Source organism: Alosa sapidissima, chromosome 6 (genome assembly GCF_018492685.1).
Source record: "Alosa sapidissima isolate fAloSap1 chromosome 6, fAloSap1.pri, whole genome shotgun sequence".
NCBI lineage: Eukaryota > Metazoa > Chordata > Actinopteri > Clupeiformes > Clupeidae > Alosa > Alosa sapidissima.
This window is the reverse complement of record NC_055962.1, coordinates 32,072,409-32,099,665: the sequence shown is the minus strand read 5'-3', so window position 1 is coordinate 32,099,665 and position 27,257 is coordinate 32,072,409. Positions and strand designations below refer to the sequence as shown.

The following is a 27,257-nucleotide window of genomic DNA, read 5'->3' as shown; positions in this document are numbered from 1 at the left end:
GTATCTAAATAGATTACAGTATCTAAATAGATTAATGCAGTATCTAAATAGATTAATACAGTATCTAAATAGATTAATGCAGTATCTAAATAGATTAATGCAGTATCTAAATAGATTAATACAGTATCTAAATAGATTAATACAGTATCTAAATAGATTAATGCAGTATCTAAATAGATTAATGCAGTATCTAAATAGATTAATGCAGTATCTAAATAGATTAATAGATTAATACAGTATCTAAATAGATTAATGCAGTATCTAAATAGATTAATACAGTATCTAAATAGATTAATGCAGTATCTAAATAGATTAATGCAGTATCTAAATAGATTAATACAGTATCTAAATAGATTAATGCAGTATCTAAATAGATTAATGCAGTATCTAAATAGATTAATACAGTATCTAAATAGATTAATGCAGTATCTAAATAGATTAATGCAGTATCTAAATAGATTAATACAGTATCTAAATAGATTAATGCAGTATCTAAATAGATTAATGCAGTATCTAAATAGATTAATGCAGTATCTAAATAGATTAATAGATTAATGCAGTATCTAAATAGATTAATGCAGTATCTAAATAGATTAATGCAGTATCTAAATAGATTAATGCAGTATCTAAATAGATTAATAGATTAATGCAGTATCTAAATAGATTAATGCAGTATCTAAATAGATTAATAGATTAATGCAGTATCTAAATAGATTAATATCTAAATTCAGGTCCCCCAAGCATTGCTACATCAGTCTTTGAAATGTTGTCCATTACGTAACCCAAAAGTCAATCTTTGGAATTCATACAGGCCCATGGGTGTGGCAAAGGCTGTTTACTGTTTATCCCTTTTTATCACCAACCTACATCTGCCAATATCCAAGTCCAATGTTGAGTGACATGTCTTTTCAGTTCTAGGAAGTGGGTACACATCTTTGTAGGTTACAGAGTTTAATTTCTGGTAGTCTACATAAAAAATGAAGACCACCCCCCTTCTTTTGGACCATGTCTTGGCCGGTCTGAAGTGTAATTTAACTATGACCTTACCATAAGTAAAGTTGATGAATTTATTCTGATCGTTTTTCAACTCAATTCTGATGTTCTCTATATGTGACTGGCTGACGGAATAATGTTGCTGACCTTTAATTTCTACTGTTCTGAGGAGAGGGGCAAAAGTGTCACCGACTCTATGGCTATGTCGGCTTTGTCATTCTACAAAGCAATAAGTGACCGTTCATTATTTATAAACGGGGTCACCGGAGGGATTTTGAGTGCTTCAATCAAAAGTTGCATGACCCTCCCCTGCCTGCAAGGAAATGTTCAACGACCCTCCAGCAGTCTTTTCAAAAAAGGCATGACCCTCCCCGGTCAATCGTCAATACCTTCCGCCCACGCTATAGAGCGCTATGAAATCACATCGACTTAAACAATCGTTCTAAACTCACCCTCTGCTTTCTGATCTTACACATCACACTTCACCAAGATGGTGGCCATTTCAGTAGATTTACTCACTAACATTGTTGTGTAAACACAATAAGCATGGAAACTAAATGCACACTTCCTGCAACTGCATTAGCCTACTTGAAATAATTTACTCCTCTAGTAAGTATTCACATGAAATAAAACAATAAAACATTGAGACCATTCAACAAAGCACACTGGGTAATAACAAATTCAACACATGAACTTGTTGCTATGGACTTGTCTCTAGGCTTCCTTCCTCTAGGCTTTGGCTTCCCAAAGCTGAACATTATCCAAAACTCAATTTCTCAGACGAGCGTCAATTTGGGAGCTTGCTACACTCCTTCCTTCTCAAATGACTTGAAAAGACCGTTTGCACAATTTCACAAATAATCACAGGGACCGAAAAATACCTAACATGCCAACTTTTTCCGGGTTTAGGCCTATATCATTTTAACTTTTCCCCGCTGTCTTGCCGTTTTAATATTTTCCCGTAGAATATCCCATATTACTGTAATACTCTCATAACATTAGTTCTGCATTCTGGCCTGTCTCTGTGTTGTCCTGTTGTTACCCCTTGCCCTTCCAGAGAAACAAATGTATTCAAATCATCGTTTTGCTTGCTTGAATGCGAACTCAGAGTGATGTTAACCTACAGTAGGCCTATTTAAGTTAACAACGTGGTTGTTGTGAGAGCACGATTCATTGGCGCTTGCAGTGTTCGGCCGTAGGCTATGTCTACGTGCGCACCTGCCAGGCTAAGAGCCAAAGAAATCCCCCTGTATATTCACTCCAAGTTGGCCTACCATAACTTAACCAACTCTAGCCTACACTGTAGACCATAAACTGGCTATTTATATGACCAATTTGTATTCTGTATTCTGCTTTATGAAGCAGAATTACGCACTGCTACTTGGAACGTAACACATTTTTGTTGGCAGGAGAGAGAATGACAGCGATTAACAAATTGCACTTGTTGCTGGTTACCAATAAATAGGGCCTACTATATATTTTTTTTGCAAACAACAAAAACAGAAAGGATGGAGACAGCAAAGCTAGAGATGGGCAGGAACAAGGTCAATTGGTAGAAATGCTTGTCAAAACGTTAGGAGCTGGATGTGTGGATGAATGAAGCACAAGTATGCTTTATAAGCATGCACACTGTTTAAAGTTAGGCTAGGCTACACCGTAAACTACAAGTAAACCAAAGTTAGCTTTTTTAGGGCTGGATAAAGTTGACCAAATGGATATAGGCTGTTAAGCGTGAATAAAGTAGGCTACTTTGTTGCTCCAACCCTTCCAACGTTAATGGGGACGGATGTTTTCCGTATTTTGTGTGAGAAATCTCCCTTATTTTCATTGTTCAATGTTGACAGAGCTATGGAACGAAAGAGAACGTTATATGGCGACAGAAATCAACAATCAAACAAGCCACTTTGATTTTTTGCTGTTTTCATTAATACAAAATATGGGTGACCCCCCCTCCTAGACAAAAAAAAATTAGGTGACCCTCCCCTCAACAAAGAATAAAAAGACATGACCCTCCCCTATTTTCCTCCGGTGACCTCGTTTATAAATAACGAACGGTCCCTAACGTTTTCCAGCCCTGGTGGTGGTCTGTAGAACTTTATCCACGTAAAACACTTTGTTGGCCCCCACTGCAGCTCTGGCTCGTAAAAAGTACCTTTGATCTCTTCACCGTCAAAATCCTGGATTGTATACACCGGAGGCTGGCGTTCGTGTCTCTCCTTGACAATAAATAGCTCGGAGGTGAACGTCTATTCGTAGCGTTTATCAAACACGCCACTTAATTTAGACAGACGCACTGTGTCACCTCGGAGGAATTTAAACTTTGTTTTTTTAGCAGTCCTCCTGCACGCCATACAGCGTTTGAAATACCTCGAGAGTGTTTTTAGGATTCACGTCAATGGGTCTCATACCTATACTGGAGTGAAAACTGTGATTATAGCTATGGATAAGGTCAGGTAGAACGTCGATGTAGGCGGGTGTTTTTCGCTGTGAAATATCGCCACATGCGACTTTTGAGAGTCAGGTTAAACCTTTTTTTGGAAATCCTTATTAAAAAACTCTTTGCCATTATCAGTTTGTAACTTAGCAGGTATCCCAGACTGCTGTAAAACATCATCAAAGGCGGCTGTCACTTCAGCCCCTGTTTTACTTTTTAAAGTGTGTACGTAGGCTCGTTTGGAAAACACGTCAATCACGGTCAGCATATAGCGCACACCGTCGTTTTCAGCTTTTAACATTTGCATATCGCAGAGATCTGCCTGGAACTGGTAAAGCGGTCGAGGTGCAAACACTCTGTTGCGCGGAAACTTGAGGCGCGCTGGTCTGTGTAATGTATTAGCATCTTGTTCAGCTAGCCAGCGGGCCACTGTTGGCAGGAGAGAGAATGACAGCGATTAACAAATTGCACTTGTTGCTGGTTACCAATAAATAGGGCCTACTATATATTTTTTTTGCAAACAACAAAAACAGAAAGGATGGAGACAGCAAAGCTAGAGATGGGCAGGAACAAGGTCAATTGGTAGAAATGCTTGTCAAAACGTTAGGAGCTGGATGTGTGGATGAATGAAGCACAAGTATGCTTTATAAGCATGCACACTGTTTAAAGTTAGGCTAGGCTACACCGTAAACTACAAGTAAACCAAAGTTAGCTTTTTTAGGGCTGGATAAAGTTGACCAAATGGATATAGGCTGTTAAGCGTGAATAAAGTAGGCTACTTTGTTGCTCCAACCCTTCCAACGTTAATGGGGACGGATGTTTTCCGTATTTTGTGTGAGAAATCTCCCTTATTTTCATTGTTCAATGTTGACAGAGCTATGGAACGAAAGAGAACGTTATATGGCGACAGAAATCAACAATCAAACAAGCCACTTTGATTTTTTGCTGTTTTCATTAATACAAAATATGGGTGACCCCCCCTCCTAGACAAAAAAAAATTAGGTGACCCTCCCCTCAACAAAGAATAAAAAGACATGACCCTCCCCTATTTTCCTCCGGTGACCTCGTTTATAAATAACGAACGGTCCCTAACGTTTTCCAGCCCTGGTGGTGGTCTGTAGAACTTTATCCACGTAAAACACTTTGTTGGCCCCCACTGCAGCTCTGGCTCGTAAAAAGTACCTTTGATCTCTTCACCGTCAAAATCCTGGATTGTATACACCGGAGGCTGGCGTTCGTGTCTCTCCTTGACAATAAATAGCTCGGAGGTGAACGTCTATTCGTAGCGTTTATCAAACACGCCACTTAATTTAGACAGACGCACTGTGTCACCTCGGAGGAATTTAAACTTTGTTTTTTTAGCAGTCCTCCTGCACGCCATACAGCGTTTGAAATACCTCGAGAGTGTTTTTAGGATTCACGTCAATGGGTCTCATACCTATACTGGAGTGAAAACTGTGATTATAGCTATGGATAAGGTCAGGTAGAACGTCGATGTAGGCGGGTGTTTTTCGCTGTGAAATATCGCCACATGCGACTTTTGAGAGTCAGGTTAAACCTTTTTTTGGAAATCCTTATTAAAAAACTCTTTGCCATTATCAGTTTGTAACTTAGCAGGTATCCCAGACTGCTGTAAAACATCATCAAAGGCGGCTGTCACTTCAGCCCCTGTTTTACTTTTTAAAGTGTGTACGTAGGCTCGTTTGGAAAACACGTCAATCACGGTCAGCATATAGCGCACACCGTCGTTTTCAGCTTTTAACATTTGCATATCGCAGAGATCTGCCTGGAACTGGTAAAGCCATAGACTGTATATATAGAACTGGACAGTGTGCCGTCTGTTAAGAGTGATGCGAGCGTTAGTCCAGAGCCCCCTGGTGGCTGGCTGCAGTACAATGTGTAACTCCGCCCATCCCCATGTATTTCAATGGCCAAGTAGCCAACTTTCCGTGTCACTTTTCTCATCTAAAACTATTTTTGTATCAACAACTTTTTATTCGAAAAAATAGTTTTCAAGATGCTTCAATACACACAATTTTTCTTTTCTCGCTGAAATTATTTTTTTTAATGTTATATTAACAAATCTAAAAGGGCGTGTTTACACCTATGATTGACAGCTGGCTGCAGACACTACCGCGTCATCGCTCACTTATTTTAACACCTGATTTCGACCCTATGATTTCGACACATAATCTAACCTAAATAAGTGTTGCTGTTATTATCATTAGGCTATATCTTATCACAGTCTGACTAAATACATATTGATAGTCATACATTGTGTAGTTGCTGGTAAGAGACATCGTTGTTAGTTGTGACAGATTCTTTGTGAAAAAAGATATGTTCTGTTCTTTCGTAGATGCTAAGTATATTAGCTCATAGCATGCTACATCATGCTAGCATTAGCCAGTTGATAGGTAAAGTAAAAGGGCTCTGCTATATTGATCCGAAGTGACGTTAGCCATAGTCACCATCATTTACAGTCCTACTTGTTTGAAATGGTTTAACGTAACCAGTGATTGCCGCCATCATCGTTGCAACTTCATTTGGATATACTTTGTCACTGGAGAAGGCGATGTAAAGTTTCATTAACGTTAACTCTTGCTTAGTTTTGCGAATGGCAAAAAACGCCACCTAGCCTGCTAGGTCGACAACCTCGGTATGCCCATTTATGAATCAGCCCGACATATAACGTTACTTGTGTTTTAGTGAACACATTATTGGACCATAGCTTAACGTGAGGAGGGATTCAAAGTTACAAATGGCCAATTTGCTTAGTATGCTCAGAACAGCGGTATCTGAAAATGCGTTAAGGTATCGTTGTTACCTGCGATTGCACTGCTGGAGAAGCATTTTGCATGAGAAATCCTCCCGTAGCATTTTGCGGGGTAAATCCTCCCGTAGACGTACATCATTTCAAAATAATACGTCTAAATTGAAAACTGTGACAACTCATTGATAGGCCCTCTCAATATGTCTGTAATCGTATGCCTCTACCACAGGCTTACTAGTCTTTCACCAGAGAGGGTGCTCCATTATAAATAAAAATGTAATACTGCAGCCTTCATGTCAGCTGTAAAAATATGAGAACATGGACCTACTACATCAGGACAGGATACTCTAAACATTTTACACATAATCAGGAAGCTACTTTGCTGTTCAGTGTGTGATTTAAATAAAGTGGTACTACGTTTAAAGAAACATTTTTATTCTTTGTTTCAAGTGCATAAGAAAATACCACATTATGATGGTTATGGTTACCCTTAACAAATACAAAACAATATAATACTTAAAACAGGGATCAATCAATAGCCTAATGAAATAAACAATGAGGGGGGAAAGCAATAATAAATAATAATGCCCATTCAATCAATAATATAATAACAATAACATGGTAAGACTACATTAAGGAGAATATCAATAATAAACAATGTCAAATTAATCAACAGCCTATAATGAAAATAAAACAGTACTACTGCATACAAACCATAATGTATAAGAAGTGCTTAAAAGACCAAAAACTATCACAAGAACAAAGAGCACTGGGCAACTCATTCCACCAACATGGTACCACTGAGGAAAAGAGTCTTGAATTTGACCTAGCGTTTAAGACTGGTCGACACAACAGTAGTTCATCAGAAGACCACAGTGGGCGGTTGGGGATGTATATCTTGATCATTGAATTAAAATAACAAGGAGCAGATCCAGTCAATGTCCTATAGGCCAAAGTGAGAGATTTAAATTTAATTCTGTCTACTGTAGGGAGCCAATGGAGAGTAACTAGGAGAGGAGTTACGATGTGTCCTCTTTGGCTGATTGTGGCATGTTGCAGCATTCTGAATGATAGATCACACAAAATAAATAAAAAACATTCAATATTGATTTAGTATCAACCAATAATTAATCTGATATTAACATTCTTGTAACATCTACATCTTTGTGTAGGCTACAGTTAAATACTAAGCAATGGCCTCTGACTTAAATACCAAGGCAGTTAAATGACCGTGGTATAGTCTACGTGATACACAGGACTACACAGTAAACCCATTTAAAATAGGCAAGGATATGTATTTAATAACATTTGGGGTTGCTCACAGTATACCCACCACTACAACTAACTAACTCTACTACACCACTAGTTAAATGGCGCATTGCAATTTACATTTTGTGTGAGTTCAGGGGCATACAGAAAGTTGAAGTTTGGGTGACATCAATAAAGAAAATAGAAACAAAGGGATGTGTACAGCCTCAAGTATAAATTATGTCACATTAACAGAAGGTTCAGAGCAGAAGCAGACCTTTCTTGGTGCCATGCAAGTTATTGAAAGTCATGTGTTTTCAGAACGTAGTGGTGCTGTGCCATGTCCCATGTATAAGGGGCTTCAGGTTGACGGTGGGTGATGATGTCAGGGAGATGGATGTCAGGGTACTTGGAGAAAGGGGGAGGACATGCCACCTCAGACCACCCCAGCCAAACATCTTCACGTAGGCATTCCCTTGCTTGCAGACTAATGTAGACCATGGAGACCACCTTGCCGCCACCTCCAGTACATTCAGTCATCACCCATATCTTACCTGCAAAAAGGAAAGTTACAATAAAGTTAGTCAGACAATTTTACAACATTACAAAGCATCTAATCAGGCACTCAACACCACTAGTAGTCAAGTCAAGTCGGCTTTTATTGTCAATTTCTTTACATGCACTGGTCATACAAAGAATTGAAATTTCGTTTCTTACTTTCCCATGCAGACATAGACATGCTTTAAATACAGACATAGACATACTATGGACATAGCCATAGACAATAAACATTAAATTAAAGTGCAAGACTGAAATATAGAACATGTATGTATCAAAATAGAAATATAGGACATATATTAAAAAAAAAAATAGAGGTAGTTGGTAGTTGTGTTGTATATTTCAGTGTAGTAATACCAATTAATTAAATATATGTGTGCAATAAACTTCACAGCCTACCTACAATGTTAACTACACATTTAAATATGCGGTGTGAATGTTATTAACTTGCGTCAGCTTGAAAAATAACGTTATCAGTATGACTGATCATGGACGTTAGATGACAAACTAAGGTCTTTCTCAAATGTTAACCGATATCCCTGGGAAGTGACTGGTTCTTGGCGTAGCAGCTAGTGTTTAATGCAGGCGTTTCATTTATCGATCATTCACTTATGCGGTCTACAACTACTGACCTACCGATCTATTTTTTACAGTCTATGCTACCGACCTACCATCACAGAAGTAGCTCTAACAGAGGTGTCGTTAACGTTAGAAAAAATGGCTAGTAGTTACATTAACACGAGGTTGATGAGGTCCATGCTTCACATTACGTTAACGTTAACTTGCGTTGCTTTATCACATCATACCGTTGCTTTATCACATCATATACTGTACTGACTGTCTAGTGTTATTAATCCCCATGTACAGTCAATGGTAACTCCATGTTGAGATGGCATACATGATATTTGAAAACAGCAACAACTAATAAAACCAATTATATCATGCATCGACTGTTAAGGGAGCTGTGTGCTAATCTTCACTTCAATGACTAACTTAGCCTCCCGGTAACGTTAATGTAGCTGCTAACGTTAGCATGTAATTCGCTGTCCGCATTTCTGTTGTTAGCTCATTAGTATTCACCATACTAAATTGTCACAGTCTATAATCAACATAATAAGCTCTCTTAGACGTATTTAAGAACACCAATAGACAAAAAAACGTTTCAGTTGATACCCAACACTTACCAGACAAGAACAAACCGATTGTTGTTTGTACTGTTTAGCTAACTCAGTCACAGCCGTAAAATTCATCCAGCCAGCTAGCCTTCAGCGCCGAGTCGACCTGCGTTGTGGAAAGGAGAAGGGGGCGGGTTTCACTTGACAAGGGGCGTGTTTAACTCGCTGAGTGGCAACTGAGTGGGCGTGCCTGACCGCGACTCCTCTTCACTGCGCATGCTTCAACTTTTGCTGCGCAGCCGCACTTCAAATTGGCTCCAAATTTTCCAAGATGGCGTCGCCTCGGCGGCTTCAATTCCATAGAACACTGTAGAATGCAGCCACACTGTCCAGTTCTATATATACAGTCTATGGGTAAAGCGGTCGAGGTGCAAACACTCTGTTGCGCGGAAACTTGAGGCGCGCTGGTCTGTGTAATGTATTAGCATCTTGTTCAGCTAGCCAGCGGGCCACTCGCTGCCCATCCACTTTATGCCCGAGTTTTGCTTCCAAGGCATTTTGCAGGCGCTCTTTACCACCGTAGTCACCGCTGTCGCCCGGCGTGTAATATGTTTGACTCATTAATCTGGGGGTTAGCCGCTGGGGCTTTTTCCCCTTAACACCTCCCCCGTCCATGGTCCGGTGTGTAATGATTTTGTTGCAACGCTGATACACATGAATGTAAGCAGGGGCGGAGCCAGACATTTGAAACATTGGGGGCTTAGCCCAGTGTCACACACAGGAAGGCTAGGGGGGTCCGGGGGCATGCACCCCCGGCAGAACATTTAGAAAAATAACCCCTTAAATAATGACTTCTAGTGAATTCTGTGTAAACTAATGGACACATTGAGACTTTAAAAATGTGAGACTCGAGGTATATCTGACTGCCACTTTGGGTCTTTCAAGAGGGGTCTATAGGCATAGCCTATCTGATCAGCAGGCACTTAGTTAATTAAGTGTTTTTTATGAGTTATAAAGGGTTTGTATATTATAGGCTAGTTTACTATGCTGAGATAACTCTGATGGGATGCTACCTTGTCTCAATACATTTTTACTTTGAACTCTGGCCAAAGTAGCCTTATGGTCAGGTTTAGCACAGCCCCACACATTGTGAACCCACTTATTATAATGTTCAGTGGAACACATGAAGCTATAAGTTTAATCCAGGGCTTGAAATTCATTTTTCAAAATGGGGGGGAATTCCCCCCTTCAGTGCAGGGGGGGGGGGGGGGGGATACATTTTACAAACTGAAATCGCATTTTCCTTTTAGGTCTAACAGGCGTCAATGAGAGAACACTTACACTTACATGATTTTGGTTTCGATTTTCTAATTGGAGTCCTAAGTCTTTGTGACAACACGTCATGATACATTTGATAATGTTTGATAGTTGTTTTGGTATGCATCTTTTACGTAATTAATGCGCACTCTAGAAAGTGAAAGTAGCCTAACCTAGGCCTATATGCGTTCTGTGTCTGAGCTGTCTGTGCACGTCCGCAATACGTTCCTCAAATGGAGAACACATCTATCCCATGGTATTGTTTGCCATAAAATGCATGAAACATGCAAGTTCAAAATCCCGCCGGTAGCCACGTTACATCTCCGTTTCATATTTGCCTAGGCTACTAGCCTACAATAAATGAATTGAACGAACTCAACTGACAACAGGTAAAGCTACTGATTCGGTCATTGAGACTCTATGAATACGGTACAACAAACTTTCTGTCTTTCTGATGTTTATTTTTGTATTCCGGGGTACAGTAGCCTAATTGTCTAATGTCTTGGCAATAGTTTTTCTTACCGGCTTGCTGTTTAAACTGACTGTGCCGCTCTGAACTTTCCTGCCAGGTTTATGACGTAAACCGCTACATCTCGGCTCTGGCATTGCCTAACTCGTGGGAAATCAGATTATCTGTCAATAATGGGCTTTGAAAATAAGGGATAGCCTATTTTCTTCAGTAATGGTAGCCTACATTTTATAACATTTATAGAGAAATCAAGGGGAAGTTAAATTAGAAATTAGAATCATTGGAAATTGAAAACACATACAAAAAAAGATTCGAGGCTTTTGAGAAAAGATTCGGGGCTTGAGCCCCCGAAGCCACCCCCTCGCTCCGCCAATGAATGTAAGGAGGCGTGTCATTAGTTTAACACATATTTTATTTAAATTTTTTTGGTGTTAGTGAAAAAAAGATACAGGGTTATATACACATTACATATACAATATTTACTGTATAGGCTATAAGCCAGAATATTAAAACATTTAAGTATAGATACAAGCATATAGCCTATGTGGTTTTAAAACATAGTCATTTAATAGTAGTTAAAGAGTAAAAACTGAAAACGTAATCATTTTAAAAAGCAGCAGCTAGAACCAAAACATTAAAGAACCAGGTAATTGTATAAATAAACCTTGGGCCCCATGGTTCTTAATCAGATAGGCATGAATATGCTCAAGCCGTTTATCCACATCATCAGAGGTAGCACCCCCTGATTTTAATTGGGCCCGGGTCACATCTACAATTAAGACATATAAACACAACAGATGCCCTTGGTTGAAATTGGTTAAATGGTCCAGTAATTCATCAAAGGCTCTCTCCAAAACAACACCCTGCCTCTCCGCCATATTTGACACATGCCCCCTCCACTTTTCTGACTCCAAGTGATGTCTCGTTTCGGCCAGCAAAAGCCTGAGACGCTTCACATTAGCCGAGTCTGACTCAGAACAGTGACCGGCAGAGTACACTGCGCTGTCATTCGTTTCCTGGGCTAAAAACATTTTCAATAGGCGAATTAAACGTCCCACAGCGAGCTGGCTAAAAGCCAAGTGTAAAATGGAAGACAGTAACACATGTTTAATACTCCAGGGTACCAACAACGTCCTGGGTGGAGATCTCCCCCTCCTCCACCTCCACCTCCTCCTCATGCACAATTTCCAGAACAGGTGGTGAATTTTCTTTATCCGAAACCTCTGCACTGTGGAGTTTGCAATACTGAGCAACATTTTCGTCGTGCTTCAGAACCCTTTCTCTGGCCACAGTCCAGATACGCACAGCGGTGCAACCTAGCTCTTCGATGTCAGGAACGGTTTTACCCAGAGTCTCCAGCTCTTCGAAGATCCTTTCAGCAATATGCGGCGCCTCCTTTAGCTCATTGAGAATACATTCGGCCATACCGCATACTCTGGACTCGTGAGGTTTCATGCCCCGCTTCCCTAGTTGACACATCAGATTAGACAGGAAGGAGGGGGTCCACAGCTTCATGACCAGGTCTTCGAAATTGTTGTAGAAGTGATAAAGAGGGGGGTCCTGCAGACATTCATGACGCCTCTGACTAGGGTGTTGTATGGCACATCCCTGACAGTCATCTTTAAGACGTCGCTGCGTCACCACATCCACAATTGGCAGGACGTAAGCTTTGATGGTATCAATCATCCGTTGGTTCACAGGCCACACCATATTCAGATGGTGAGGCTTGTTCTTTCTATACGCTTCAGTACCCAGTTCCACGTCCTCCGTGTAGAGACACAGCTGACCCAGCTGAAACAGAAATTTGTAACATAAAGCTTTACCCTCCCAACTCACACGACCGCATAACCGTGCAGGGGGTGGCTCCTGCGTGCGAGAAAGAATATTTTCAGAGCTTTTTCTCTTAGGGGCCCCACTTAGCCGCTCACTACTAGGACCCGCATTTTCAGGAGTTGCTAAACTAGCCATGCTTACTTTGCTATCTTTACCCAAACTTTTACACCACTTTTATTCTCCAACAGCACCGCTCCATAATTGCTCGCGCATGACACTCTCATGACATCCCCCAACAGGACACAACCCATGACCAACACATCCGTGTACACCCCCACACCCCTGCACACACACACCCATGCACACCCACACACCCATGCACACCCCACCCCTGCACACACACACACACACACACACACACACACACACACACACACACACACACACAAGCCCCCGCCCCGGCCAAAAAAACACGAAATGACTAAAAAAACATACAAAATGATCATAAAAAGTACAAAAATGACACTAAAACCTACAAAACGGTCAAATTCACTATTTCCCCGCAGACACACACACACACACACGCACACAGCCCCCTCCCCCAGACACATGTCTCATACAAAAGCACATTCAAACAACCTGTCAGACTCAATTGATGATTCTCCGGAAATCAAATACCTTTGGCGGATGTCCCACCTTAATCAACCGCAAGTCCCGCCCACCTGTCACTTTTTGATTTAATTGAGTGATGAGGAAACTATATACTATATTCTCTGACATGGTTGGGAGTTGGTGGGTGGTCCCTGTCGTCCTGTCCGCCACACTCGGCCTGCTCTCCCCACACACCTGCCTGCACCAGGGCCGGTTGAAGAGGACGAGGAAGTTGAGAGAGAGCAGGATGAGGAGGAGGATGATGTTGTACAGAGGAGGGTGGAGTCATCTGAATCCGATAATTCAGAAAGCAGTGACTCAGAATGCTCTGATTCAGACTGATACGTGTTTTGTGTTGTTTCGGGTGTTGCCGTTATTGGTGACGATAACTACCTCTCCACATAATGCAACAGGTGGTACCTCCGATGTGCATTTAAAAAAAAAAAAAAAAAAAACCTCTCCGGGAACCGTCACCTTACCGAGGTGGAGGTGTTTGTGTGTCCCTATGACCCGAGAGCTATGTTGTCTGGAGCCTTGTGCTCCTGGTAGGGCCTCCCATGACAAACTGGTCTCTGGTGAGGGGCCTGACGAAGAATGGATCAGGGCAGGACGGCAGGCCCTAAGGGGGCAGTCGCCACCAGCTGGCTATCTGGCTATTTTCACTCTACTGAATGCCAGCTATCTTGAATTTCAATGTCAAAACTAGGTTTGATGATTAAAATGATGTCAGATTTGGAATCCTCATGGTTGACTTGTATGAAAAAGTGCCTTCATACATGATTCTAGGTCATCCAGATCAAAAGTTATTTTTTAGAGATGGCGTCGGGCGCCATTTTGAATTTGGCTCTCTAGCAAAAAATGCCGGGATTTTTGGGAGGGACATGGGGGCTAAATCTTTTCTAAAGGGTCCATAGAGGTCAAATCAATCATCAAAACATGGTTGCCAGAGGATGGTCACAGAACCTCACATTATGACCCGACTATGTGTTTCATTTACCTAATAAAATAATGAAATTACACAATAAATAAATGTTTTTCCTGATATTTTTAATCATATGACACTGGCTGGATCAGTGCCCCCACCCCATAACCCCACTGTTTACCAGACTGGGTTTTCAGAGACCACTCCCTGGGAAATCCCTTGGACTTTCACAGATGTCTAAACCATTCTTTCAGTTTCAGTGGTACACCGTGGTAGTTGCTCAAGAGTGCACTGCCTATTGACTGGTGATATAGACACAGGAGGAATGTATAGATTTCAGTGAAGTTGCAACAATGTTTTTCAGATAAAGTCTCTTAAAAAAGAAAATCTGTCTATTGAAATATGGACAAATATTAACTTTACACTGTGTACAATACACACCTTACATGCAGCAAAAGTATCTAAAACCATAACATTAATGCTTCTTGAGGTGTCCATGTCTCCAGCACACTTGTGTGTCCAGGGAGAGTGAAGTGGCATAGGCCTACCCTGAACAGGGTGGAACAGTTTTTGATATTGTTCTTCTTCAGGCCTTAAGGGTATTAGGATATACAGCAGGGCTTAAAATTCATTTTTCAAAATGGGGGGGAATTCCCCCCTTAGGTTATTCATGTAGGGGGGATTTACACAATTTGGGGGGGGGGGGGGGGTCGATTCTGATACCAAGTCAAGAATTGCAATTTCAATACTTCGATACTTTTTTTAAAAAAGTGTTTGATTTTGGGGCCCCCACCACCCTGACGTCATCAGTAATATATACTGTAGTGGGATCATTCACAACAGTGGACATCCTAGATTCTGCTTGACTCTCTCCACACACACAAACACACACTGAAAATGATAGCTTATGTGATATGTTTCTATCATATATTTTTGAATTCATATAGAGTGTATTTATTTAATAATGCATTTTTTTTAAGTATAGCATTTTACTAGTAATTACTAGTAGCTAAACATATTTAGTAATTTGAATGCCTCATATTGACGTTTAACCTATAACACTTAAGCATATCTTTAATGTGGTGTGTAGGTCCAATTGAGTGCACATTGCTGATAAGTAGGTGTAATTGAGTGCCTGTCACTTTAAGAAAATACGTGAGAGTAATTCTATGGAGTAATTAGCCCCCCTTCAACCTGACGGTTTTAGGCTATAGTCGCTAGTGAATAAAAGTTGTGCATAGTGCGGTATGTGTATGCAAATCATTATGTTTTCTATGTCATTAGATACAACAACATGTCGAAGACAATCTTCCTGGGATCAAGTGTTGACGTGACCTGAGCTAGCAGGATAGTTACCAAGGAGCTCTTTCCAGATGTAAAAGTTTGCCATGGTAGCGTAGCCTATTTGCGTAAGCGCAAAGTGGTTCTCTCTCTCTCTCTCTCTCTCCGTGTGTGTGTGCGTCTGCATGAAGCTATGTTCAATTCAACTCGGTAGTTGATCAGTCCGGTCAATAGCACCGCATTCACGCCACTTAATGATTAGGCTATATTAACGTCATCAGACAGGCTGTAAAAGTGTATGCGGGAATTTCTCGCATTATGATGGCTAGAGTTGCGGGACTTGAACAAATTATGCGCAATACCCGCAATCCCGCAGTGAAATTTAAGTCCTGTACAGGGATATTCCCATCCGTCAAAAGCACACATTTTTAAAAAATCATTTATTTGTTTGTTTAAGTCTTGGTGTCACGGGAATGCTGGCGAGTACGCCGCTCCGTCCGGCATCTTTTTGTCGTGTGTATCAATGTCTTATGTGTGGAGCACTTTGTGCATTGAAAAAGCGATAGCCTATATTTGTTTGTCTGTAAAGCACTTTGTGCTATATGCTGGACAAGTTCTATAATGTTATTATCATTATATTATTATTAAAGCGGATTGAGCAGCATCTGCGGACATCAGAGTAAGATAGTGCTGCATCTCCCCCAATACTGCAACACACAAACGAACAAACAAACAATACATACCTGCAATTTCAATGGATGAACAACCAGCTGTGTTTGTAAATGAATGATAAGAACATAGTTTATACCCTACTATCACTTCTGGACTTTTCAGGGATGTACCACATTTCCGAGCTTTAGCGGTCTGCCAGACATGTTGCCTCTTGTTTGGCTTAGACAGGGATCAGATGACAGATAACAGCTTTTTTATGTGATGTTACTGTGTGAGTCAACACTGGAAGTTCCTCCAAGAGCTCTTTCAGTTTCAGTATTACACAGTGGGATATAAATATGAGTTAGCAAAACTGCCTCTCGGCACTCGTTGCACACAGAGCTGGGAGGGTAAGTAGGGTAAGTTTCATCAGTTTTGCTAAAATAATAAGTTGATGGGGCCAGTTCATAAAATCCAAACACGGATAAATTAATATTTCTGTCTGTCCTCTATGAAATGCAAACCATTCATTTGTCTTCAGTACAATGGATAAGTTGAACCCTGTGGATAGTGACGAGGAAATCCAATCTCTCTCTGAGGAGGAGATAGGGAAAGGGTATGTATCTCAGTCAGTAACACAACAGTGCATACATTGTGATTAACCTGCTTCTGATAGAGTGGTGGTTGTTCCATTTCTCTAGTATCAGTAAAGAAATGGATGGGGTATTCCACAGTCATTTGAGTGGACGGGTACGGCCCTATTTGGACCTCATCGACTCACTGCGTCTGATGGGCATCGATCAAGATCTACCCTTGCCTGCGATAACAGTGATCGGAGACCAGAGCTCAGGAAAGAGCTCCGTGTTGGAGGCGCTGTCTGGAGTAGCGCTCCCCAGAGGCAGCGGTGAGAATATATTGCCAGACTTCACACTTTGTATTAACACATATACTCTGCACACAGTTGGAGGGATAATTAGAGACACTTTGCCCACAGAGAATGTCCTATTGTTTTTTGTTTGTTTAGAGAGAATGTCCTTGATTTGGCCTAGTTTGTTAGCCTGGAAAATCCAGACCCTGATAATCTAGAAAGATTAAGGGTCTGGCAAAGAGCAATGTAATGGTCCAACTCGAGGGGCGGCAACAAGCATGCATTTAAAAATCTCATTGCACGCAATTGGATAACACTAGACCATGTTTACTGTCCTCCAATGTTTCAGCGCTGTCTTCATTGTGCTCTCGCGAGAACTCTGGATTTCCAGGGTACTAGTTTGTGAGGTCTTCAAACATTCTATTAAAAAAACACTTAGCCATCACCCTTATTTTATTTTTCTATGAGAGAAATGTTTTATGCTGTATCTGTCATCCGTACCATCATGTTTTTGCTTGCTCACTACTCGTTTATAGGATGGTGGGCATGCACTCATTTCCAGCAGCATAACCACAAGTGGCTCAATCAGAAATCTCTTTCCCCTCAGGTATTGTAACTCGATGCCCGCTGATGCTGAAGTTGAGGAAGTTGAAGGGAGGTGTGCAGTGGAAGGCCATCATCTCCTACAAAGACACGACTACTGAATTCACTGACCCCACTCTGGTTGAGGGCTATGTCAATGAGGGTAGGATGGAAAGTGTATTGCACATTGATCCTCTTCGCTTGTTCTACAAATATAATGTGTTTGTGTGTTAAACCAGTAGAGATGCACGCACACTGTATGCCTTTTTTATGACTAACTGATAGAGGGTTGTGGCATGTCTAATAGATCATAACGAAAATGATTGCATCTTATCTCTTCTTTAATTTATAAATGTTATAATCATGGCACTGCCTTATAATATTCAACTTGGCTAATTTGTCCAAGAAGTAAAATATTATTTTGTAAAAGTGAATTTAAATTTCCGTTACATAATTAAACCCTTTCATGTCAGTTATGGAAACTGTTTATTATACTGTCACTCTAAGCTTCCCTTCGTCAATGTGTCCATCAGCCCAGAATGAGCTGGCTGGAGACGGTGTTGGGATCTGTGACGAGCTGATCAGCCTGGAGATCATGTCTCCTGAAGTGTGTGACCTCACTCTGATTGATTTACCCGGCATTGCCCGGGTGCCTGTCAAAGGACAACCTGATAACATTGGAGATCAGGTGAGGGAAATAATTTAGGTCTAATAGGCACTTTTTCAACTTTTGATTATGTTTTGATCGTTTGAGACTAGGTTAAGGGAAAACTACACATAAAAAAAAACCCTTCTAATATGATGGAAGGTCTCCAAACCGATTTTTGTTGTTGATTAACCTCATAATAATGCAATACATTTTCCTGTTTGAATTGTAGTTATTAAAGGTGCCATGTGTAATGTCCGCCAAAAAATCAATTCATACTCCACATTCCATATAAGATGGGGGAAGTATACCTCCAGAAAGTAAGTTGGTCTACCCTGGAGTAACAGTTTGGCTGGCGGTTATGTTGCCCGCATACTGCCTCCCATGGCTGAAACTGGTATTATGACACCTGTCGGGCTGTGGCTAGTAATTTAGCATGCTAATTCAGGTTGATATCTCTGCAGCACTATACCTTGTTAATTTTTTAATGACATCGCCCTTATTTCTTCTAGTTCTTTTTATGCGTGTAGCTCATTTTTTGGATATTTTTACCTCAATTCTTACACGTGGCACCTTTAAACTATAAACCCCTTCTCAATCTTGTCTGTTGAAGATTAAAAGGCTCATTCTAAGCTTTATTGAGAAGAGTGAAACCATCAACTTGGTGGTGGTTCCATGTAATGTCGACATAGCAACAACTGAAGCTCTAAAAATGGCCCAAGAAGTTGACCCAGAAGGGAAAAGAACTTTGGGTAATACTTTTCTCAAACTGGTTATCAATTCCCTCCAAAAGATATTAATATCTTGTAATCCAAACATATATTTCTTAAACTAATATTTAGCATCCCCTCCAAATGACATGAATGTACCCTATAATCGGAATATTTTTGTTTTTACAGCTATTCTGACCAAGCCAGACCTTGTAGATCGTGGCACAGAAAAGAACATTTTGGAGATTGTTCACAATCAAGTCATTCCGCTGAGCAAAGGCTACATAGTTGTGAAATGCCGTGGTCAGCAGCAAATTCAGGACAAGATATCTCTAGCAGAGGCCACCAGGATGGAGAGAGATTTCTTTAGACAACACAAGTACTTCAGGTAAATGGGCACATACTTTTGTATAAGAACAATTCTATTAGACTTCTATTAGACTAGAGATGAAATTGGGTAATTAGATATCTCTCCAAGACACAATCTACTGCAAAATAATATATTGACTTAATGTTTGGGTCCTGTGTGCCCTTATTTTTACGACAATGACTACCATAGTCCCTTTCTTGGGATGTTTTATCTTCTTATTTTTTGTAATCTGTAATCTATTTTTGCATTTTTACCTAATAGCTGTCTTCTCAATGAGGAAAAGGCCACAACCCAGTGCCTTGCCACTAAACTAACCCAAGACCTGGTGGGCCACATCAAAGTAAGTACTTTTAGATCAGAACAAAACTAACATCTGATGTAATATTGCCTGTGGTAATATTGCCATCTGATGTAATATTGCCTATATATCTTTTAAATATATTTTTTAAAAAGAAGCTAGAAAGTTCTGTTTTTTTTATCTTGTATATGTTTGTGCCAGTCTTAAAATGGGCAAAACACCATTCCTAAAACAGGCAAATTACTAAAACCTTTCAATCACAGAATATTTATAGTATAATGATGACTATAATATGTAATATTGATATCATTTGTATTGTACTGTGTGGCAAAAACACAATTAATTTACAATGAAATTGATATTTCATAGCATACATGCTTTAGATATCCCTGCAACTTAGTTTATACTTGTAGTGCCATCTAGTGGTTGTAAGCTAGTAAAGCACTGCATCATAAAGAGCAGCTGGTCTGTGATCTTGTTTCCCCCCCCACAAACATACAGATTACTTGTTGTAATGTTGTTTTAATGTTGTAAATTAATTGTACTGATTTTGAATGTATTTTAATTTATTTTTGTCCTTGTTTGGAACTGTTTGGAAGTCAGCATTGATTTGTGTGTGTGTGTGTGTGTGTATGTGTGTGTGTGTGTGTGTGTGTGTGTGTGTTTTTTAGAACTCTCTACCAACACTGTCAGAGCAGATTAAAAAAGAGCTATGGGAGTCAAGGAAAAGCTTGAGTCAGTGTGTGGGAGGTCCTCCCATAGACCCCCCACAAAGAAAAAACTTCCTTGTGGACGTGAGTATTAACAGTAGGCCACTTTTTTATCTATGAAAAATCTTTCTGAAAAATTAAATTAAATCAGACTGAGAATGAATCAACCATGGTCAATCCAGATGGCATTGCTGTGCCTCAAACAAACTCAATTTAAAAAAAAATCTCTTCTCAGACTTTAACTCAGTTCAACGACAACATCAACCGGCTGTCAGCTGGTGAAGTTGTCAATGACGACAACCTGTTTGTGCTCCTGCGACTCCATTTTCAGAAGTGGAAAGATGAACTTGAGAGTAGTCAAAACTCATGTGAGTGCTATATACCAACAAAATCAATCTCTACATTAATGGTGCTCTAAGCGATGTTACGCAGCTAAAACATTTTGGTCACATACAGCAAACATCACCTCACCATCTTAGCAACCTGTGTTAGCTACCTGTGCTCTGAATACACTAAAAAAAACGCAGTCTCTGTGGACCATAGACTGTATATATAGAACTATATACTGTATACAGTCTATGCTGTGGACAGCCCAGGCTCCAAAAACGGCAACAAAAACAACTTGGTCCAACCTGGACCATAAAAACATAAACTGTTCCAGCCAATCACAGACGAGATGCACATTCACATAGGAGAGTTTCCATTGCATGGGAGGAAGGAGTGAGTAGAGAGCTAGTTCTCTGTTTTGTTTGAACGTCAACAGAAGTGACATTAACCAACATCGCTAAGAGCTCCTTTAAAACATGTCTTGAAATTTTCCCCATGACAAAGAACAACAAAAATAAAAAAAAATAATAAAAAAATGTAGTATTCCAAAACCTAAAGCATTTTCTTTAATGTATGAATGATTCGGTGTTCTTCTTACAACAGATTCTATAATGGTACAGGATGTGGTGGACGAGTATGACCTGAAGCACAGAGGAAGAGAGCTCCCTGGTTTTAGTGACTATAAAGTGTTTGAGTTGGTCGTACAGAGACTGGTGATGAATCTACAAGGTCCTGCTCTTGACACTTTGAGGGTCATCAGAGGTAACCGAACAAAGCCTGAATGATTCATGTTCACATTACAAGTGTTGAATCTGTGTTACCTAACACACCTTAATAACTTGTTATTCCTTTAAGTGGTCCTTAATAGATGTAACAGTAATAAACATAAAAACATTTAGTTTTAGAAGTCTGTCAATTGTCATACATGAAATATTAGACATTATACTTTTTTTTGGTAGAAACCATCGAGAAGCAGTTCAGCGATGTCTCAAAAACCTGCTTCTCAAACTACCCTTTTCTCCAGTGTGTCACAATGGTAAATCTATTTCAATTACCTTTTCACATAGTTTTACTGTTATTGGTAAGACCTCAGTCAGACATGAATTTATTATATTCCCTGCTTTTGTTCAGTCCTGTCACACAAATGCTTTCGTTTTGTGTGCACTCCCAGAACAAGATTGACAAAATTCAGTCGAGTCAGGAGGCCAAAGTGGAGGAGAGAATCAAGGAGCAGTTTAAGATGGAGCAGCTGGTCTACACACAGGACACCATCTACTTCAAGACCCTGAAGAAGCAGGGAGATCCCTCTGTGGAGAACTGCACTGAATATGACAGCAGGAGCAAGTATCCTGAAATGCTTCAGGCGTACTACGAGGTGACGATTCAACCTTGCGTTTGAAAATAAAATGAATATTAAAGTTAAACTGAAGGGATAGCCTATCTGCTTCTGGAAACATCTGAAAAAGTCACGCCAGCTCAGCTAACTCCAGTTGCTTCTCTCTCAGATAGTGATTCAGCGCCTGGCGGACCAGATTCCCATGCTGATCCAGTTCTTCCTGTTGAAGGAGTCGGCTCGGTTGCTGTGCAGTGAGATGCTTGGCCTCATCGAGGGGGTGGACGTGGACAAGGCTCTGTGCGAGGGCTCGGACTGCAGCCGTCGCCGTAACGACCTGCAGGGTCGCATCGAGCGTCTCAGCCTGGCTCAGGAGAAACTCAGCCATTTCCTCTAAATGGCTGAACCATTGACATGCAGCTGTTACAAGAAGTGTACAGTTGAGTTTATGTTATCAAAACATAAAAGTTATGTGCATAATATACTATGACTATGGATCACAAGCCCATAAATTAAACTGGTGCTAGATTGTTCACAGGTTTAGTATCTTGGTTACGCCACCTTAGAATTAACTTGACTTCCTTCATTAATTAGGTCACTCTTTGCTGTAATGAAGCACCCCCCTGCACCCACACCAACTCAGGGAAGGATTTAGACAAAATACAAAATGCTGGTGGCGTCATCGGATCACTCCGTCTTTTTCTCTTCTTGAGATTCCAACAGACACCTATCCATAGGACTGTTGCTTTTCTTCACAGGCGATATATCCGCGTCCGCCAGCTCCTTAGTGATCCACCACCACACCATTAAAACACACACAAACACACCAGAGCCAAGGCAGGAATCGCCTCACACATGTATGCTTACATCGGCTTATAAAAGTGCCTCTCGCCTCTACAATTGTGATCCAATAACCCAGTGAAATCAGTCATCAGTAAATAAGCTACAGCTGGTTAATTTACATGTTGGTTCCACATGACATTACCACTCCCTATGCACTATGCAGGTTTAGGTATTTTTGATGACTGTAGAGCTCCCTCTAGAGTCGCAATATATTTATATTTTACTCTGCTGTAAAAAGCAAAAGTAAAAATCTTTGGAATTCATACAGGCCCATGGGTGTGGCAAAGGCTGTTTACTTTTTATCACCAACCTACATCTGCCAATATCCAGAGGCCAGGTCCAATGTTGAGTACCATGCCTCTTCAGTTCTAGGGAGTGGGTACACATCTTTGTAGGTTACAGAGTTTAATTTCTGGTAGTCTACATAAAAAATGAAGACCATCCCCCTTCTTTTGGACCAATACCACGAGGGCTGCTCACATGCTACTGCTTTCCCTGATGACCCATGTATCCAACATACCTTTAAGCAAGGATTGCATCTTCTTATACAGTGTGGGTGGGACTGGGCGGTATCACTTTCGGAAGGGGGCTGCATCTCCTTTGGAATTGAGTGGCAGACCATATTTGTGTACCCATGGTCATGATGGCTTAAGGAGAACACATCTTGCCATTGCTGCAGAGTCCTCAACACCCGGCCTTGCTGCTGAGGAGTCAGCTCAACACCCTGCTGGACCAGACAGTGCAAAGCCTCATGTAAGGCTAAGGGATCAAGGCTACTCACATGCAGTGACGGACTGGCCATCTGAATTTTGGGCAAATGCCAGAAGGGCCACCCGTCTTGTATTAAGTTATGTACTGTTCATACTCTTATATATCCTGCAGGGTAGAGAGAGGTGCTCTGATGGTGCTACATCCAAATGTTGGGAGGTGCTGTTTTTTTTTGGTGCTGTAGGCAGTACTGCGTAGATCCAGGACTTAGCCAAAAAATTCGAACATCGACAACTTCTCAGTCCCTCCCCCCCTTCACAAAATGGTCTCCCAAGCCCCTCCCCTAACAGAGCTGTGCATGCTAGAGCGCGTACACCTGAATTCTCTGGTGCACAAGCTTTCTTTTGCTGTCTACGTGCACGAACAAAAGAAGCAAGTCAACTTTGGATAAAACCAAAGGTTGCGATGTTTCTAAAAGTGCAGTTTACTTCCATAACCTAAGGTGACGTTTGCTATCAGTAACAGTTTGCTAAATGTGCAAAATTAATCAAATAAAAATGTGTATCCTTGTGTTGTGTAGCCTATCCTTTTGTCCAGCCTATTCTTTTAAGAATTCAGTTCATGAAACACAGGCATTGAAACCCACACTGCAATGGGCAGGAGAAGTCTATAACGTGTCCATATTTTACACAAAATTTGCGCACAGGGAGTCAAAACTCTTAGGCTTAGATAGATAGATAATTGATCCCCAGGGGAAATTCAAGTAGTATAATATAGTAGTATAATATAGTAGTAATATAGTAGTAACTATAATAGCTTATAGGCTATTAACGTTAATGTTGCTGACATGTAAACATGGGTTTGATATTTTATTGATATTTTATTTCCTTAGACTTTAAGTCAAATAAATTTCACTATGACTTGTCAGCTGGTTCGTGGCGCAAGAACGTAGATGAATGGTTATCATGTAGCTTAAGTGGTTTCATTTAGGAAGCAGGTTCGATACCCACGAGTTATTATTAGGCTATTTGTATTTATGTTTTTGGTGGCATATTCATGGTCCAGTGCATGTAGCGTACTACAGACAATTTTGACATTTAAATATGTCATGCATATTTGTATTTGTTCGTCTTCAGTTTCCATCAGAAAGTGACAAATCTGCAAGCGGCCACATCTGTCAAAGAAACGTCATCACTCGTGAAACGTCACCAACGCAGCCAGTTAACATGGATGCCAGTTGCAATGTACAGTATTTAGTCGGCTCTTCCACGTGACAGAACAACTATATCGGTTAGGGATGTCACGCATGAAACAATGCTGCAGAAACACGAAAATAAACAAATCAATCTTACTTTCCCACGACAGTTTAGAACCTTCTAGAAGATGCAGGAACATTCCCACGATGCAGGGATATTCCCACGATAGCTAATACATTCTAGAAGTCACAGATCTTAACCAACAATTTGAAAAGACATACGTTACTTCTCCGGGTTACATTTCGAAGATGTTAACATTACATTCAGCACTGTAGGTTTACAGATAGTTTCAGAAGTTACACAAACAGTTTACATTTAACAACAATTATAATTAATTAATTACAGGGTAGGAATTTCACGACGGCCATGGCCGTCGTAGCCCCTTGCGTTGGCCGTGATGCCCCTTTGAAAATCAGAGGTTTACAGGCCACGGTGGCCTTGGTGCCCCCTTCTTTCAATATTCTGTTTTGCGTCCTACTAATAGCGATTTTTATTTAGCCTGTGGCCTGTCAAAATAATCTTTGCATTCACAGCGCAAATTAATTTAGTCTTTTACGCAGTGGAGAAAGTGACAGCGCAAGAAAGAAAGTGCATCCAAATTCACCTATTCTTCTCAGTTGAACTACTTGCGAAGTAGCCTACTCATCATCACACAGACATCACAAGTATCACATAAAAGAGCTTTTTCTCAGCTTTTAAACGATGTTAGCCGATAATTGCTGTGTTGAACGGTTCGCGAGAAAAGTAAATAATATAATTCAATTTAATCATACTTTCTACTGAAGGTTTTGCGTCCATGATCTCCCTACCCATTCATCTCTTATACTTCATGAACCCTTCTTTTAACACATGACAAACAATATCTCAGAATAAACAGCAGACCTTACCAAACACAAAGGTGTAAAGCAGTCCCCTGTACAGTTAGCCGTTCCAGAGTAATCCAGTTTTGAATTTGCAGTAAATTTCGACATGCATGGATGTCTCCAAATTTGGGATTTAAGTTTTACAATGTGGTTAAATTGTTCCACATGATTTCATAACGGGCCAAATACAAAATAAATGTTACAAATATCTCCTAGATATTGGTAAATCAGAGGACAGCTGACTAAAGGCCTATTCACACCAAGAACGATAACGATAACTATAACCATAACGATAAAAGCGTTCACACTGAACAACGATAAACAAAGTCTCTCCTTGTGTTAATAAATGTGACGGTTTAGAGTTTGTGAAGGTAGCCTTAATGATCACAAAATGCTAAGCATGCATCTAGGCTGTTTGAGTTTCTTAAAGCTGAGCTGTGCTTAAATTGTTCAATACATGATTTCATAGCTGGCCAAATATAAAATAAATGTTATATAGCCTAGATATCTGTAATTATTAGATGATCAGATGATTTACAGTTCTATGTAATGTCATGTTTCATGTTTTTGTAATGTTTCATACAGTGATGCAGGTCTACTGCGGTGAATAGGCTAAATACAACTTTGATAATTTTTATATGCTACTACTGTATAGTTAACTTTGGCCTTGGTGCCCTGACATGTGGCCTTTGTGCCCCCCACCAAATATGTCCAACTGAAGGCCAAGTGGCCTTGCCCCCAGAATGGTGAAATTCCAAGCCTGAATGTGAGACATTACATTTAACAACGCACACTTTTACAGTCATCAAGAGAGATCGGTTGCATTTTAACAGGTTACAAACATTTATTACATTAACCCTTATCTCACAATGTAATATGGATACAATAATTTAAACAGTTTAAGGCACCTTACACATTTCACAGAATTAAGACATAGGCTACAGTTAAGTCTACATAATTCCCTAAACTTTACCAAGTTACTACTAAAGTACTTGATACATTTCATTCATCACACATTACTATTTGTTATAAGGTCATTGTTTGCAGTTATGGCTCATTTTCCATTCTTTTATTCACATTCAATAATCATCAAGTATTTCTGAGGTCAGGGCCCTGCAATCTGGCCAAGTAATCCAGCACATTGTTCATCATCTGTTACAGCACATTCATCCACTTCCACACTTTCAGGTGAATTTAATTCAAGAGTAGGTTGCAAGGCCACTGGTTTAACATTACGATTCAATTCCTGATCAGTTTCTTTCCTAATTTGTCATATTTTAGTCATATTTTAGTCATTAGTCATATTTTCTAGGTCAGACAGATTACCTTGATAGCTAGCGCTGAATCTAGCCTTTCTGCGTTTTCGCCTTGTAAGACGTATCGGTTTTGTGCTACCGCTCTGTGGTCCATACGGATGGTGTTCAGGCCAGAGTGCGAATTACCCCACCATAATTGGGGGGTACTGCTCCTTCACTTCTTCTATGACCATCATGGTCCACTACCATATCAATCCCCATCATGATCGCCAAGTGCAACATGTGTTGTGCAACACACAAACAAG

At 40.4% G+C, this 27,257-nt stretch overlaps 2 protein-coding genes across 4 annotated transcripts; one reads left to right on the top strand and one right to left on the bottom strand.

Annotated features, from left to right (window-relative positions):
- Positions 1-11,342: 11,342 nt before the first annotated feature.
- On the bottom strand, positions 11,343-16,417 carry LOC121711334. Its single transcript, XM_042094847.1, has 2 exons — positions 16,275-16,417; positions 11,343-12,695 (listed from the first exon to the last, which is right to left on the bottom strand). The coding sequence occupies exon 2, from the start codon at positions 12,612-12,614 to the stop codon at positions 12,012-12,014; it is 603 nt and encodes a 200-aa protein (XP_041950781.1). The 5' UTR covers positions 12,615-12,695; positions 16,275-16,417; the 3' UTR covers positions 11,343-12,011.
- An 86-nt stretch (positions 16,418-16,503) lies between these two features.
- On the top strand, positions 16,504-24,161 carry LOC121711283 (interferon-induced GTP-binding protein Mx1-like). Of its 3 annotated transcripts, none has more exons than XM_042094733.1 (14): positions 16,504-16,601; positions 16,724-16,798; positions 16,884-17,086; positions 17,658-17,795; positions 18,166-18,320; positions 18,892-19,030; positions 19,178-19,376; positions 19,620-19,698; positions 20,328-20,450; positions 20,602-20,734; positions 21,297-21,455; positions 21,653-21,729; positions 21,865-22,068; positions 22,259-24,161. In XM_042094733.1, the coding sequence occupies exons 2-14, from the start codon at positions 16,728-16,730 to the stop codon at positions 22,421-22,423; spliced, it is 1,845 nt and encodes a 614-aa protein (XP_041950667.1). In that variant the 5' UTR covers positions 16,504-16,601; positions 16,724-16,727; the 3' UTR covers positions 22,424-24,161. The 3 variants fall into 3 exon arrangements, with proteins under 3 accessions (XP_041950667.1, XP_041950665.1, XP_041950666.1); XM_042094731.1 differs by having other exon boundaries at positions 22,199-24,161; XM_042094732.1 differs by having other exon boundaries at positions 16,510-16,592; positions 22,199-24,161.
- The last annotated feature ends 3,096 nt before the right edge of the window (positions 24,162-27,257 follow it).

What these genes read in the sequence shown, in the direction of transcription:
- LOC121711334 (XM_042094847.1), bottom strand. Translation starts at nt 12,614, where the DNA reads ATGGTGTGGCCTGTGAACCAACGGATGATTGATACCATCAAAGCTTAC.
- LOC121711283 (XM_042094731.1), top strand. Translation starts at nt 16,728, where the DNA reads ATGGATAAGTTGAACCCTGTGGATAGTGACGAGGAAATCCAATCTCTC. An exon ending in AGAAGGGAAAAGAACTTTGG is followed by an intron (nt 19,031 to 19,177) that starts GTAATACTTTTC and finishes TTGTTTTTACAG; the next exon opens with CTATTCTGACCAAGCCAGAC. An exon ending in TTCTCCAGTGTGTCACAATG is followed by an intron (nt 21,730 to 21,864) that starts GTAAATCTATTT and finishes GTGCACTCCCAG; the next exon opens with AACAAGATTGACAAAATTCA.